Source organism: Musa acuminata, chromosome BXJ3-6 (genome assembly GCF_036884655.1).
Source record: "Musa acuminata AAA Group cultivar baxijiao chromosome BXJ3-6, Cavendish_Baxijiao_AAA, whole genome shotgun sequence".
Classification (NCBI taxonomy): Eukaryota; Viridiplantae; Streptophyta; class Magnoliopsida; order Zingiberales; family Musaceae; genus Musa; species Musa acuminata.
In genome coordinates, this window is record NC_088354.1 from 30,231,959 (window position 1) to 30,247,721 (window position 15,763).

A 15,763-nucleotide genomic window follows, 5' to 3' on the forward strand; every position below is an offset into this window, starting at 1 on the left:
GGAGCCAAAAATTAAATACCCAATAGAATAAATAACAAGAAAGATTTAAATTAAAAGTGCATAAATAATCTTTTCATAAGAATCCTTACTTTATTGATCGATCGACTATCGACATTCAAAAATAATAATAATAATAGATTATTCTCTCTCTAAAGTATAGTCTTATATTTTTTCCTATCTCCTTTACCCCACCCGAGGAAGAGTATTGAAAGAGAGCATGTTGTTTTTGGGTGGATGGCTGCCTTGGAAAGGATGGATATAAATTTATTCTAATTTGAAATAAATCTTGTCGGTAACATTTTCAATTAGTCTAACATCGAAAATGGATAGTTAAAATTAACTTATAAAGATCTGATGAGTATATTATATTAATTTTTATTTAAACTATTTTAATTAATGGTTTAGACCAAACAAAGTTATTGACTAGTTAACCCATAGCACTTCTAATTAGTTTCATATCAAAATTAATAAAGATTAAGATTGATTTATAAAGATATCAATGGTTTACACATAGTTGTCTTCGAAAGCAAGTCATCTTTGCATCAACTTTCTACTCAAAAGTTGGAATCTTTGATGCAAATCGAGTACGTTGAGTACCAAACATTAGGAATTAGCATCCATTCATTCAATTAAAAAGCATGTCACTTTACCTTTAGAACAATCTCATAATGTCACCCAACTTTATAAATTTCATCTGCATTTACCATTCTCAGTTTAAGCAAAATGTGAGTCGCGGTATTTATTGAACTGCAATTTACTCGTATGTTTGTTTCCTAAGCTTCGAGTAGGCTCATACGCCGATGAGCTTGGAAGAACAATTCTTCTGAATCTATGTAATAAGTCATGATTGTTTCTAAAGTATCTATCAGCTGCATATCATCTTCAGAAAGAATGCTCTTCCGTGGGGAGAAACCCATCACTAATAGTGAGTTCGACATCTCAATTAAGCATTCTTGATTCTAATACTACTATTAGCATCTAAGCACTCAAACCTTGAACTTACACCCTCTAATATGAAATGCAGATGAAATTTATACGGTAATTCTAACTTGAGATGTCATATGATCAAAATCTAAGCTGTTTTTGGATATTATTCATTTTAATTCAAAGTGTGATAAAAAGCAATGCTTAGACATTGAAGAAGAACCTAACTCAACCCCCATAAGTTTTCCAAGTGCTTATCATCAAGGTGGTGGATTCACCACTCTCAATGTGACTGACATCAAGAGGCCAAAACCATAAATGAAATATGTTTGGAGAAACTGTCAACTAAGCAACAATCAATCAGATAGTATCTGCAATTTTATAGCTTGAACCACATTTAGAAACACCAAGGGACTTCTGGAAGGATTCATTGTAGAAGACTAGAAGTACATATTCTTTCATGTCTGGAGAAAAATTTGAAGGACAGTATTTTAAGCCCTGATAATCACAATCCTTCTCATCACATTTAACAGCCCGAGGATCTTATTCGGATTAAAAAGACCGTGTACTACAAGTTATTGAACCCTATTTGGAGGCCTCAATTCCTTTCAGCCTCCTCAAGTTACATGTTGCTATTTTCGTCTGTACGTTCTTCTTAACAACATCAACATGCTAACCATAGACATGGCTAAACAAAAAGCATCTTATGAAAGAGTAAGTTACCGAATGTATCACCACATGCAGCTGCTGCTGTCTTGGTTCATCTGCCCTACTCAGTTAACTCGATTCGGCACATGTATGGATTGTCTTGTATCTACTTTCCTCGAATCTTTAGGCCATAAGCCGTTGCTGCACATCTTTGTCCTTGAACTATGCTAAGCTTTTGGAATTGTGCGTGAAGAAAAACCATGAAGAAGTTTAACAAATCCCAGGAGGCTGAGTTTTCCATCAGAATGTCTTATCCAGTCCTGGAGAACAACGTGAACCGGAACTGATGGACTTAGCCCAAGGTCCTGTGGCAAGCGCATAACTATCAATAACATCATAGAAGTTGCAAAGAATAACAAGAGCTAGTTCTTAAGAGTGCTTGAAAAAATTGTTGCAGCTGAATCAAGATTTCAATGCCCAGTCGACAAGGAACAGTTGGGAATACCAACGTAGATTGTTTTTTGGACATGTGATTATATTTGATTCGTACCGATGCAAGTTCCTCAATCATGATAGGCCTGTTCCCATCCTTCTCAAAGAATTCATAACCATGACGAGCATGTTGCTCCCAAGCATCCAATGCTTCCATCTGATGTACGCTTATGGCTGCAGCAGCAAATTCTTCAAAATCTAGTTTTCTGTATTGAAGAGAACTCACCTGAGTCCGAAACAACCAATGGAGGAAGAATTATTAGGATTTGTAATTGTATCAGAAAGAATTTTCTTAAGCTAATTAGAATGATTCTGAAAAGGAATACCATGTTAACAAAATCAAGAATTCCCGAGTCCTTCATTGCATCTGTGGAGTTTCTTAACAAGGCCTGAAAAAGTGAGAACAAATATAAATATTCATGGGAAAGAAAGATTGTGCTCATTTCAGAAAAAGTGGAAAAAAAAAAAAAAAGAACTAACCATCTTAAAATTTTGAAGCGAGATATAGCCACTCTTGTTTGGCCCTAACAAAGAAAACTGTTCTTGCAGGTAATAGAGCTGATCTACTGTCAAGGTCTTCGCAAGAGCCTGTCACATACAAAACAACCAATAGATTAGAGAAAAAGCAGTTATCTGTTGTATATGCTCTTTTCTGTGTGGGATGCAGAACAACAAATGGTACACAGAGAAACGAAATGCAGAGAAACTAAAATGGTGCACAGTGACAAGACAGAAAAGATACGAGGGATATCAATTTCTTCATTTTAAAATAAGTAGAGGAAGCATACCCTCAATGCTGATTTCCTTAGAGAAGAAGAACATATATAAGCTTTTACAAGCTTATACACTACAATATCCAGAGGGATCTTAAGTTCTTCAGGATTCCAAAGCCAAGGATGACCTAAGGTCAGTTTATCAGATTTCTAGTTATCAACTGGCTTATTCCGTTTTTCTTAACAGTATCGAGATAATGAGGAGCTTACAAAGGGCCTGTGCTGCAGTCATTCTCTTGCGGAAGTCCTTGTTCAGCAATATTTTAACAAAATCTTTAGCTTGAGAAGACAAAGAAGGCCATGGAGCTTCATCAAAACTTGGTTCTTCCTTCAGAACTGCTCGAAATATACCTGACTCCGTGCGGGCCCAAAAAGGGCGGCTTCCACAGAGTAAAATATATGCAATTACACCAATACTCCACATGTCTGCCTCAGTTCCATAAGATCTATGAAGAACTTCTGGAGCCACATAATATGCACTTCCAACAATATCATTCAATCTCTCGTCTGTAGGATCAGTGGTGTTAACATCATTCTTTTACAAACTGAAATTAAAAATTACGAAACATCTGGAAGCAAAGAATTAACGGCCTGCTAGAATAATTTTATCAGACCAACCTGGCTTAGCAAAGTCTGACAAGCCAAAATCTATGGCCTTTAAGGTAGACTTCTCGTCCTTCGTTAGAAAAAGAAAATTCTAGATCAACAAAGTACAAACATGAGTCTCCTAAATTATGAGTTAGACACATGGAGAGAGCTCACAACTCTAAATGATCACAAAATCATTATACCACATTTGTCAAATTTAGAAATCACGACTTGAAAAATTAAGATATTTCAGTTTGATGAAGCAACTACCTCTGGCTTGAGATCTCGGTGAACAACACCTTGAAGATGACAAAACGATATGACACTCAAAATTTGGAAGATGACAGCTTTTGCGTCGTCTTCTGAATATTTCCCACCCCTATAAATAAAAAAAATGATTATCACTGACCAAATTTCATCCCAGTCTGCAGAAGAGATCATCTCAACACCAACATCCTCAGAAAGGCAATTGACAGATTCAATTCTAAATATAGAAGCACCTTGAGAGAATTCTTTCTAGTAATTCACCACCCTTGCATAACCTGTTGCAAATAGAGTCAGTTCTATAAGTACAATTGATCTAAGGCCCAGATAGCTTTATAGTTTATGAGCTATACACAGTAATTGAGACTATGCTCCCTCTGGGCATGTGTTTTGCACTTTGCAGTCAGTCTCTATAAGCATTACAATGCAACATGGAGTACCAATATGTTATAGCTACCAAATCGAAAATTTATTAACTAGCCATGTTGTGATGCCTATTTGATTTATACTCAAATTAATTATATTATATGCCAGTGTGTTGCATAATGAAGGCAAGATGAAAGGGAACCGGAAGTCATTTGCATGCAACTTGAATAGGATTTCTATCGAACAGTCCCCTATAAAGGTAACAGAAGAAAGCCTTCGGATTGATGGCTCAGCTTACATAGTAGTGAATTAATTGTTTCCCAGATGACATCTACAAGTAACACGAAAGAACAATATACAAAATATAATATCAGGAAAAGGATAAATAAAATTTTATATCTTCAGAAAGTACCCTTATATAACATAAGTATGAAATCAAATTTGAAGACATATATACACAATGATAAACCTAGCACCGTGGCTTTTGAAAATAGAATATTTCATGAGGCCCTGTCTGTTGTTATACTAATGGAATTATAGCAAATACAGCGGTAGGTTCCAATGGAGAATTAATTTTAAGAAGTTAAACAACACCAACTTTTATAATGAAAATGTTGATTTCTATCATTGCCATGCTAATTCTTTAATCATAATATCTAAGTAAACTTCTCACCAGCAAAATGCTCTAATTTTGATAATATCTAGATATTGCTAATCCAAAAAGGTGATATCTTCACCTACTATATCAGAAGTTACAAATATTGGACAGCTAAACAAATCTCAGGAACAACAAGTTAAAGGCCATATTAAGTTAATTAGCTGACTACTGTCTTATTCATCCAATAAGAGAATTTCTGAAATATAAAGTAAGTTGTTCTCATGACTATGCATGCATGTCCCTGTGCCACTGCCAAAATGAATGCCCCCTAGATTTCCACAACAAGATGAATGAATCTAACACTAGATTTTTAAAGTGTGAAAAGAAGCATACACTTACTCCATCACAATATACACATTATCTTCATCCTCATAAGCATCATAGAACTGCACTAGATTCCTATGTCCTGTGAGAGAATTTAATATTCTCACTTCTCTTCGCACATCTTCAATAGAAATAGCAGTTGTCATCTGCAAAGTGTTCACACACATGACTGGGCTGAGGATGCTTGCATTTTCTACTAAACTATGTACATGAATTGAACAATTATGCGACATTATTCAAGTTCTATTTACTGAGTAAACATACCCAAGAAAATTTCTTGACCATGGTATCATAGGAAGGCAATATGATGAGTCATCCAACAAAAGATTGCAATAACAAGTTTTGGCCCCGCTATCGAGGGTGGATCACATAAATCCTGTTTCGCCATTTTGTTTTTTAGGGACAACCTAGTCAAAAGCCCCAAGCCCCAAACAACCAGAACAAAATATTATCATACACAAAATGACAATTAACTAAAAGAGGAAGCTGCATTCATGTATTTCCTAAGTCTGACCCGAGTTGTATAAGCCAGCATGCATGATAAAGTGATTGATTTAGATAAAGAGAATCTGTGCTACTTTTTCTTACATGCTTTTCATCTTTCCTTGTTTAAAGTTAGCATGCATGACTAAAGTGGTCAGACACAGAGAATCTGTGCTACTTGCTCTTACTGTACATCTTTATATCGAAAGCCATGATGCATGAGAAAGCTGATTGATGAAAGAGAGAATATGTGCTACTTGCACATACATAATTTACATCTTTATTCTTTCAAAGACAATCCAATGTCAGAGGGAAAATTTATGAAAAACGTTTTACTATATAGACCATGTAAAAACAGTCTTAGTATCATTTTGAGGAGAATGCATGTTATTCATGCATATGAAAGGGCAACAACAGCTTCCACTGTAGAAACTGTGAAGCCATTTACCTTTTTGAATCTTCATCCTTTCCAAAAGCACAGTCCGGTGGGTTGGAAAAAAAATGTGAAATCTTATTTTGCACACAGATTATGTAAAATACATACCTAGTGCCAGAAGAAGATCATGCAAAATTATCAAGTGCATGACAGGACAACAACAGTTTCCACTCTCTTTCCAAGCAGTGATTCTTAGAAAAATTATCCAGATCCCTAAAATAAGTAGAGAAGTAAAAGAAATGCACATTTGGAGATCCTGGAATAAAATGCCAGTTGGCAATAAAATACCAATAGAACATGGAACCTAGGAGCTCATTTATTGGAAGAGAGATTCCCAAAATGCAAAAAGGGGAACATCTTATCACTGTTCAAATTTCACCAAATCATATTATTCTCCAGACTGCACTTTTTAGAAATTCATCTCATCAACTTATTGTATTTTCTTGACCTAATTTGAAGGGCATGAACAACAAAGCTCCTATACAACAGGAACTGCATATACCTTCATCAAAATTTATCAATTACCATGTATCGAATAAGAGATGAATGATAATCCATATAGCCAATCATAATCCATAGTTTGCTAAAATTAATAGATTTGAAACATTGGACAATTAACACGATTTTTGGGTTTATATAATGAAACAAAGTAAAATATCAAGCATTTGAATATAAGTTTAAATAAACAAAGGTTTTCTTAAAACTCCATGTTCGATTGACAACATACAGAAAGATGCTGCAAATGTGAAGCCACAATTAGATACACAACAAAGTGATGGTGGATTATGATGGCGAATAAGGTTAAATGGGCTTTACTAGAAGCAACTGCGCATAGGCAATTTAGACATGTTGGAAGCCCATTTGAGTTAGAGTCTTTCAAGATGGGTCATGATAATCGTGATTGAAGCAACTCTGCAGGCTACTCCATGTGGGTTAACATGTGACAGAATGGGGTTTCTACAAGCTAGACCCGCATCAGATCCCTAAAGATTGAATTTGGGCCAAAGTTGTTACCTTCAAAAGGACGTCAGACCTTAAGCAGGAAAACTTGTATACCCAATTAGACACAGATAGGCTGCATTGGTATATGAGGTTACATGGGCTCATTACTAATAATTTATGCTTAAACATTTTGGACCACGTCATGAAAGGGACATCGAGTTACTGGCTAATCGGATGCATGTTAAAAAAATGTATGTTAGTACATCAAATTGTTAATAGTATCTAGGAACCTGAAAAGCAATATTTGAGCATAATATTGTAAGTTCAAACCAAAGGAATCTAAGAACAAGAAAACTGTATAAACCAATAATAAACTAGAATGGTGTAGCATAAAGATAATTCAGACATGGTATATATCATGTAATAGATATAAAAAATATTGCAAGAACATCTAAGCCATTTTTAAACTTTTATATTAATTATGATTGATAGTGCAGAGAAGAACAGCCTTCTTTATATTTTATATTCAATAACATGTCAAAAATATCCAGCACGACTACGTCAGAAACAAACCATTTCCAGATATTCTGGTCAGATAGTAAAAATATTTTAAACAGTAGACAATTCATTAGAAGGTTGCTCCTATGCAACCTGAGAGACCAGGGTTCGAGTCACAGAAACAGCCTCCTTAAATATCTAAAGGTAAGGCTACGTATATTGACCCTCCTCAGACCCTGCATTGGCGGGAGCCTCATGTACTGGGGACGTCCGTTTTTAGAAAGTTTATTAGAAATTAGCTATTGTAACATCATAAACTGTGAAACTATAGATACTAATAAGCATTCATGAATTATACCAAGAGAAATGCACATCAAGATAGACAGCAACAAATAACGAAAAGGAAACAGCAACGGCAAAAAAGAAACGAATTATACCAAGAGAAAAGGAAACACTCAAATGATATGCATCGGCAAAAAAGAAACGAAAATGCACATCAAGATAGACAGCAACAAATAACAACTTTTTTTATTTAAGCATACTATATATGTCATGATTATGATAAAATCACAAAAATAGTAACTGTAGAGTAAAGAAAATAAGTAACAATGAATTTTGCAAAGACAATGACAAGATTTTAAGAAATTTATAGGAACGGTTTGAACTTCTATTAGAAATTGTTGACCATGTTCACCATCACATATTCACAAATCAATCAATCGATAGTGCCAAGAGAAGGCATGATATATACGATTTCAAGACTGTCGGTAAAACATGGCAAGCAAAAATGAATATGTTTAGGTACAAAGTCTATGCACTAGAAAAGACCAAGATCATCAGACATCAAGATACATAAAACACCAACCTTTGCCTTCGGAACAACCTTGATGGCCACCTCCTCTCCCTTCATATCTCCCTTCTTCTCCTTCGCGGTGCAAGTGTAACCGAAATGCCCACGCCCAACCTCCTCGCCAAGCTCGAATTTCGAGAAGAATTGCTTCGAGAATCCAAAGTTCTTATTCAAGCCAAGCTCAACCTCGCTCCCCTCGGGGATCGACGCCTCATTTGGCTTCACCGAACCATGCCTGCGAGCAAGTAGGGCCTTAATGTGCTTCGCAGGCGATGGAGGAGGGAACGGCCGCTTGAGGAACCGCAGTGGTGTTGAGTTCAGACTCGTATTGGCCGGTGAGTCCTTGTAAGAACCTCGGAGGGGGCTCGGGCTGTAGAAGGGGAACTTGGGTTGCCTGGGGATCCCTGGAACCTCAGAAGGTTCCTCAATGCTGGGGATCTCTTCCTGGATTTCAGGGCTTTGGATTTGTTTTCCATGGCAAAGACCCATGGAAACCAAGACCCAGTGACAGAAACGAGATCCAAACTTGCCAAAGACCGAACTTTAGAATCGAGTTCCAAATTCCATGATCCAAAGAAACATAATACCGAAAAATTGGACAGCAGACTGAAGTTGTCGGCACTCAAAGGAACATCTTGATGACAAAAACCAGCAATCCCAAGAGAAGACTAAGATTCACAACCAACAAGGATTAGCAAAGAAGCAAAAAGGAAGGAAAAATACAAGCTTTGGGAGAGATGGGGGACAGAAGGGAGGAAATTGGAGGAAAGATGCAACTTTTAGGGGCAGAGAGGAGGAAAGGAGGAATATTTCGGATAGATGGGAGGCACCAACAAGTGAGGAGCAAGGAAGGGATCAGCAATGGACTGGAGTGGACAAAGGCTTCAAAGACCTTCGAGGCATGGCGGTCTTTGCTTAAGGTGGAAGGTGTTGAAGAGAGAGGGTGGGAAGTGGAGGAGGAAAAGGAATGTCATGGAAGATGAGGAAAGGAGGTGAAGGAATCCTTCTCTTCCTTTGCCTTTTTCAGCTCCTTTGCCTTGTGTTCTGTCATGCGGGAGGAATTGCTACCATGTCAAAACATTGGTAGTTTGGGTTTTGTGTCTCACTCACAGCCTGTCATTTAGCTGCCCATAAATAAGAATAGTTGTGCATAACTATCCTTTGAAATTTTCATATATATTATTTCAAATATTATATTAAAAAAATTACAAATATTTAAATTATGTATATATGTCACTCCTTTGAAAGTTGTTTGACTACTCATTTTATATGCAAACTTAGAAAAGTAAGTGTATTTTTTTAAAAAAATTAGTACTTTAATGGATATACATATTTATTTTGTGTATATGAACATTAATAATAATTTTAATTTTCAAAATAACTATTGACATATACAATTTGACACATCAATATTCAATTAATTTTCATATAGATATTATATCAGTAATATTGTCATCGACCCATAATTCGATATCAGATTTATAAGTCAAATGACCTACGATCATTCTTAAACATAATTCTGAATTAAGTCGAACCCATTTCCTCGAGAAACCAACTCTTTAACGAGGATGAAAAATATCACTTTGGGTTTTCTATGAAAATCTAATTAAGTTTGACCGGTTCTTAATTAAATCGAGATCGATATTTCTCCAATAGGTTTACAACACTTCTGTCTCATTATTCTATCCTTTTTTTTTTTTTTGAAGATAAGTCAAAAATAATTCACATCAGCCAAAGCATCGTTTAGGTCAAAAGCTGTCATCTTTTGATATGATCCATCAACATGCATCATTCCACAATTATTTATCGCCCTGTGTTTGCTTTCCTTATGTCTGACTTCCGAATCATATGAATTATTGTTACACACTCCCAACCTGATTCACGTATCATCAAAAAGACAAAGAAGAAAAATCCTCATCATTTATCTTGGTTTGGCACCCGTAAATGAAGGCAGTGCACTGCCTCTACGCCAAGATCTTGTCGAGACTGGAGAACATCATTTACTCACTTGTACCCACCTTGGTAACTTGGTGAAGTTGATGGAGAAGAAGCAGTTAATGATGGTTTAGCTCTCAAAAGAAGGTGTCTCGAGTCCTCGGAACACAACAGCTCAGAAAAGAAAAGAAGAAACTTGGCATTGTGGAAGATGAGTTCCTTAGGAGTCATCACTCATGTGATACTGTAGCATCTGTACACAGCCTTGTTCGTCACAAACCAGCATTCTAAGTTCTTCGAAATCACGCAGGGATTAACATATTAGATATCTCATCGAATCAAATCATAATATTTGATATTAAATTTGACATAATATTGTATATGATTAAAGGTTTAGGTAGGAAATAACTATTCACGAATGAGATTAGAAATATCATTATGTGAGGTCAATATTAGACTATATTTCATGCTAAAGTCCTTGATAAGGACATTAAATCCTTAAATGAAGAAGGTTGTGGCACCCATAGCTTAACCTTGTATCAATAAATTTGATATGATAAATGATTTTCTTGAAAATAATCTTCCTTTTTTTAATTTTTTTATATGTAGTTATGCCCCTATTTTGAATAATACTAAAAATATACCTCACCAACCCCACCACATTTTTTTTTATCAGTTTTAGTCTAAGTGGATGTTTTAATGTTTTGACTTATCACAATGAATTATTGGTCACTGTAACAAACACATTATAAAACCTACTTGAAAGTACTTAAATAATACAAGTGGACTCATAATCATAACCCAACCAATAATACTTGGTCTAAAAACTTAGTATCCTAAATGTGTATGAGCAATTACCATAGGTAATGTCACTTATAATATCTCTTAATAGTTTTATAGTGTTTTTAATACCTCAACAAAAACCTTGTAATACTATTAAAAAAATATATACTAGGAACTATTTTATGCATCATACTAATATTTAATATATGTATTTATAATAGCTTATGAGCACCATCACCCAAATAAGAATTAAAAATTGGTCTATTATAATATTTTTACTATCATAATATAAATAATATAAGAATTACTTAAAAATAATTACTATAAATAACTCAAGTGGACTCCTAATCTTAACTAAACCAATTATAGTCCTAAAAATACAGTATTATAATAGTCTATGAACAATCATAAAAATAAAATATTATTATAATAGTTACTTATAGTTTTTTTTTAATAATTTTATGATATCTTTTGCACCTCAATAAAATACTATAAATGAGCCAAATAAAAAATATTATAATAATATAAAATTGAAGAGAAAAAGAAAAGTACCATTAGGCATGGTGAGGATATCTTCCTTATTATTCAAAATATGAGGTATTATTTGAGAAAAATAAAAATATTTTTTGAGGTAAAAAGCAAAAGAAAATTAAAAAAAATCTTAATATAAATTTAATAAATTAATAGATCAATTATTCTATCACATTGGCTTCCACTTGTTATGGGAATTCATTGAAGAAGGAGAATGTGTGTCTCTAATTAATTCTACTGTTCAGAGATGATGCCATGCCATGGAAAACAGCATAAACAAGTAGCGTAGGACAAGGCATTCTGGAATGGAATAAAGCCATTAAAGTAAGGAAATGAATGGTACAAAAGGAAGCATCCACTACAAACTAAAGCAGTTGGGCCAAATAAAATAAAGGCTGTGGGAACATGGAGAGAACAGGTAGTCTTCTCATTCCATTACAAGGAATGAATACTATTCTAATCAATCAATCACAAGGATTAAGCAGGTTTTATAATATATGGTACTTCTGTTAAGGAGGTTTGATTATATTATTATCCAATCTGATGAGATAATTAGTATAATAATTTTATTAAACTCCAATCACTAATTTAAGATATTTAAATTTAAACTAGGAGTGAACTAAATCGGAGTACCATAAGTTCTATAATCTAAAATCAGATCCTAATATAATGTAGAATTTCACATCATGATTCATGTACTCTAATCTTATTCACATATAATCTTTTTTTTTTATTTAAGTTGCTCACAATGAATAATATTAGATTGATTATCACAACATAAATATATAAAAAAAATTATATCATAACTCAAAGTTTCAATTTTTACCAGCTGTGATTACATCATGCATTACTCAACAAGATCTTCATGCCTTTTGTCTCTGGAATTCTAAGTAGGCTATGCATTTACAATAGCCATTTTGATGGATGCAATCAAGAAGATCTGCAGCATGTGAAACATGACACCAAAAACCTAAACTCTCCTTTGGGTAAACACAATGTTTCTTGAAGATCACAACTTACATGAAGTTTTGAACCAAAGTCTCAATGCCTCGTCCTCAATTTCTATGTATCGGTGGATTGATACACTAGCAAAGGATATCCCAAAGCATTTGCTAGTCTCAACAGTGATGCTTAGGCAGTAGTCGGACGTCACTGTCAATATGTTCAAATGTATTAGTGATCATAGGCTCAATTATTCTATTTACTTAATTGAAATTATTTATTTCTGTTATTCTATTTATATTTATGTATATGTATATTATATTTAAATGTGATAACAATATTATTTTGATAAGATAAATTACAAGAGTCATTATATATAGACTATATTAACAAACACTAATTGTATTGTGGTATATAAAAAAGAAAGTATGACATTGATATATAATTGCTATGATTATAGTTAGACTTAATAAAGTATTATTATATTGATTGAACTTATTGACTTGTTTTAAAATTCATGATCATGTGTAAAATATTTTTTTAAAATTTTTAGAATCTAATTAATAAAATTTTTTAAATATTTTTTTTTATTTTTTATTTTTATATCTTATCAATTAACAAATCAAGTAAGACAATATTAAATTATATAGTCCTATTTCATCAGATAAGATATATTATAGTTTTGATTGAATTTTGACTATTATTATTGATCAATATAAGACAAGTCTATTTATGGTACAACTCTCCTAATTACTTATCTTAGACCTTTTACTTTTAGTTATAAATAGACAAGACTAGGTTACACATGACACAATCGAGATTACAGATCTATTCTTATCTTCATTTAGTTTTTATTATTTATTTATAGTAATCCTATGAAAGATAAAAATAAAATAGAATATGAGTCTAGTTCTCTTTTTAGATAAGTGTTGATAGTTACTATCACATATTAAATATATTCAAATATACCGATGAATATGAGGACTATAATTATGACTAAGAAAACGATGAGATCTTACTAATATTGAGTCAGCATGTTTAAATGAATATTATTATTGATTTTTTACTTATTTAATTAAAGTTATTTTATTTTTATTATTTTATTTATATTTATATATACATATAATATTTAAACATAATAATAAGATTGTCTTGACAAGATAAATTACAAGGGTCATTATAGATTATATTAGAAAAGTCTAGTAAAATGGTACATATAAGAGAATATGATATTGATGATATACAACTGTCATGACTCGCATTGATAGTTAGATTTAATAAAATGTTATTATATTAATTAGATTTATTGACTTTTTTAAAAAAATTTATAGCCATATGTAAAATACTTTTTAAAATTTTTAGAATCTAATTAAATATAATTATTTTTTGAATAATTTTTATTTTATTTATTTTGATTTTTAATTCTTTCTTTATCTTATCAATTAATGGATCAAGTCAAAAAATGTTAGATTATATTATCCTATTCAATTAGATAAGATATATTATAGTTTTTGATTGAGTTCTAACTGTCGTTATTGATCAATATAAAATAAATATATTTATGATGAGATTCATTAAGAGATGACTTAATAGAGGGAATCTCGTAATTATCTATTCTAGGCTCTCTATTCTCTTATATAAATAGATAAGAACTCCTAATGATTTTAGATTCTGATATTAAATTTATTTCGTATAATAGCATGATTATGATTTTATATTTATAATTTTTGTACTGGTCAAAAATCATTATCACATATTAAATATGTTCAAATGTACCGGTGAACATAGCCAGTTATATCATCAAAATATCCTAATCTAAACAAATCCTCCAAGATTTATCTTATTCCTTTGTGTACACTATCAACTCAGTTAATCATGGTTAATAAACATAATATCCAATTTACTCTCACAATAAAAATGATCAAGAACTTTGAATTTCCTTAGAAGTCTACTGCCATTAATTCGGACTTAAACTTATTAGGTTAGTTATATCAGTAAATGATAATAGAACTGACTTATATGGATGAAAAATCTTGGATCGGCTTACAAGGGTCTGATGAATCTATTATCATTCATTTAAATTTAAATATTTTAAACCAATTATTTAAGTTTAATAAGTTAATGTGTCAATTGTATAATCGGATAATATTATGACAATATGAAAAAAATATTATTAGTAGTGCTAATCTTTAGCTGATCATTGTCACTCTTGCTTCACCTACTCATCCCTAAGTCAAGCACTTCAATACAATTTGTTTACCCTGAAAGTATATATGATTATAATACATTCAGTTTAGTCCCATATCAAAAATTAAAAAAATCTCAAATTAATTTATAAAGATTTAATGAATCAACTATTAATAATCCGAGCTTAAATAATTCAGTCAAATATTGAAAATAAAAAGAGACTTAAATTAATTTATAAAGATTTGATGATTTCAATATTATTAATCTAAGCTTACAAATTTTGGGTCATTTGGTTATAGATCCATCCAAGTTAATGTCTATCCAACTTAATAGATTAGTCATCCAATCATATCAAACCTATTGAGTGATTAACTCAGTAGATTTCCTATGCATGAATTATATTAGGATTTGACATCAAGCTATGAGATTATAATAACCTAGTTCAGTTTTACAATAGACTAAGATTTCTTTATAAGGACTTGATAATAGAATATTATTATCTTTGATTTAAATATTTTGAATTGCATAATCAAAAAGTGAGAAAATTATGTTATATAAAATTATGATATTTTTGTACAACAAGAAACCAAAAAATAGAGAGAAATTATGATATGTATGTATATGTATATATATGTATATACTATATAGATACATATACACACACATATATATATACATATATATGTGTGTGTGTATATATATATACATACATATATATATATATATACATATATATATATACATATATATATATATACATATATATATATATATATATATACATATATATATATTTATATTTATATATAGGAGTGGTTATACTATTTGAAGAGATACCCATGTGAATTGGAAGGAATAAAATTAGAAAAGAAAGGGACAAAGAGAGAGAATTGGATAATGTACACTATAAGAAAGATTTATTTGTTTTTAAAATAAAATACTCTGATAAATTGTAAATATTAGAATGTCGTATTGTCAGATGAACAAACCGCACCCGTCAAGAATTCGGTTTTATTTTTTTCGACGGGACGGACCGGACCGGTCCGGGCCGGACAACCACGGAAATCGAACAGCCCATTGGCCCCCAATCCACCTTCCCACGCCCCGCCCCGCTCTCTCTCTCTCTCTCTCTCTCTCCA

General features: G+C 32.3%; 1 protein-coding gene across 1 annotated transcript; it reads right to left on the reverse strand.

The window, feature by feature from the left end:
- Positions 1-1,444: 1,444 nt before the first annotated feature.
- LOC135639466 (calcium/calmodulin-dependent serine/threonine-protein kinase 1-like) lies at positions 1,445-9,325 on the reverse strand. Its single transcript, XM_065153231.1, has 11 exons — positions 8,262-9,325; positions 5,053-5,183; positions 3,926-3,967; positions 3,696-3,804; positions 3,456-3,534; positions 3,048-3,344; positions 2,853-2,965; positions 2,545-2,652; positions 2,391-2,453; positions 2,123-2,290; positions 1,445-1,937 (listed from the first exon to the last, which is right to left on the reverse strand). Exons 1-11 carry the CDS (start codon positions 8,733-8,735, stop codon positions 1,800-1,802), a joined length of 1,722 nt encoding a protein of 573 aa, XP_065009303.1. The 5' UTR covers positions 8,736-9,325; the 3' UTR covers positions 1,445-1,799.
- Between the last annotated feature and the right edge of the window lie 6,438 nt (positions 9,326-15,763).

Coding starts and splice junctions, on each gene's coding strand:
- LOC135639466 (XM_065153231.1), bottom strand. CDS start 8,735: ATGGGTCTTTGCCATGGAAAACAAATCCAAAGCCCTGAAATCCAGGAA. Junction 3,345..3,455: donor GTCAGACTTTGCTAAGCCAG/GTTGGTCTGATA, acceptor CTGATCCTACAG/ACGAGAGATTGAATGATATT. Junction 2,653..2,852: donor TAAGGAAATCAGCATTGAGG/GTATGCTTCCTC, acceptor TGTATGTGACAG/GCTCTTGCGAAGACCTTGAC.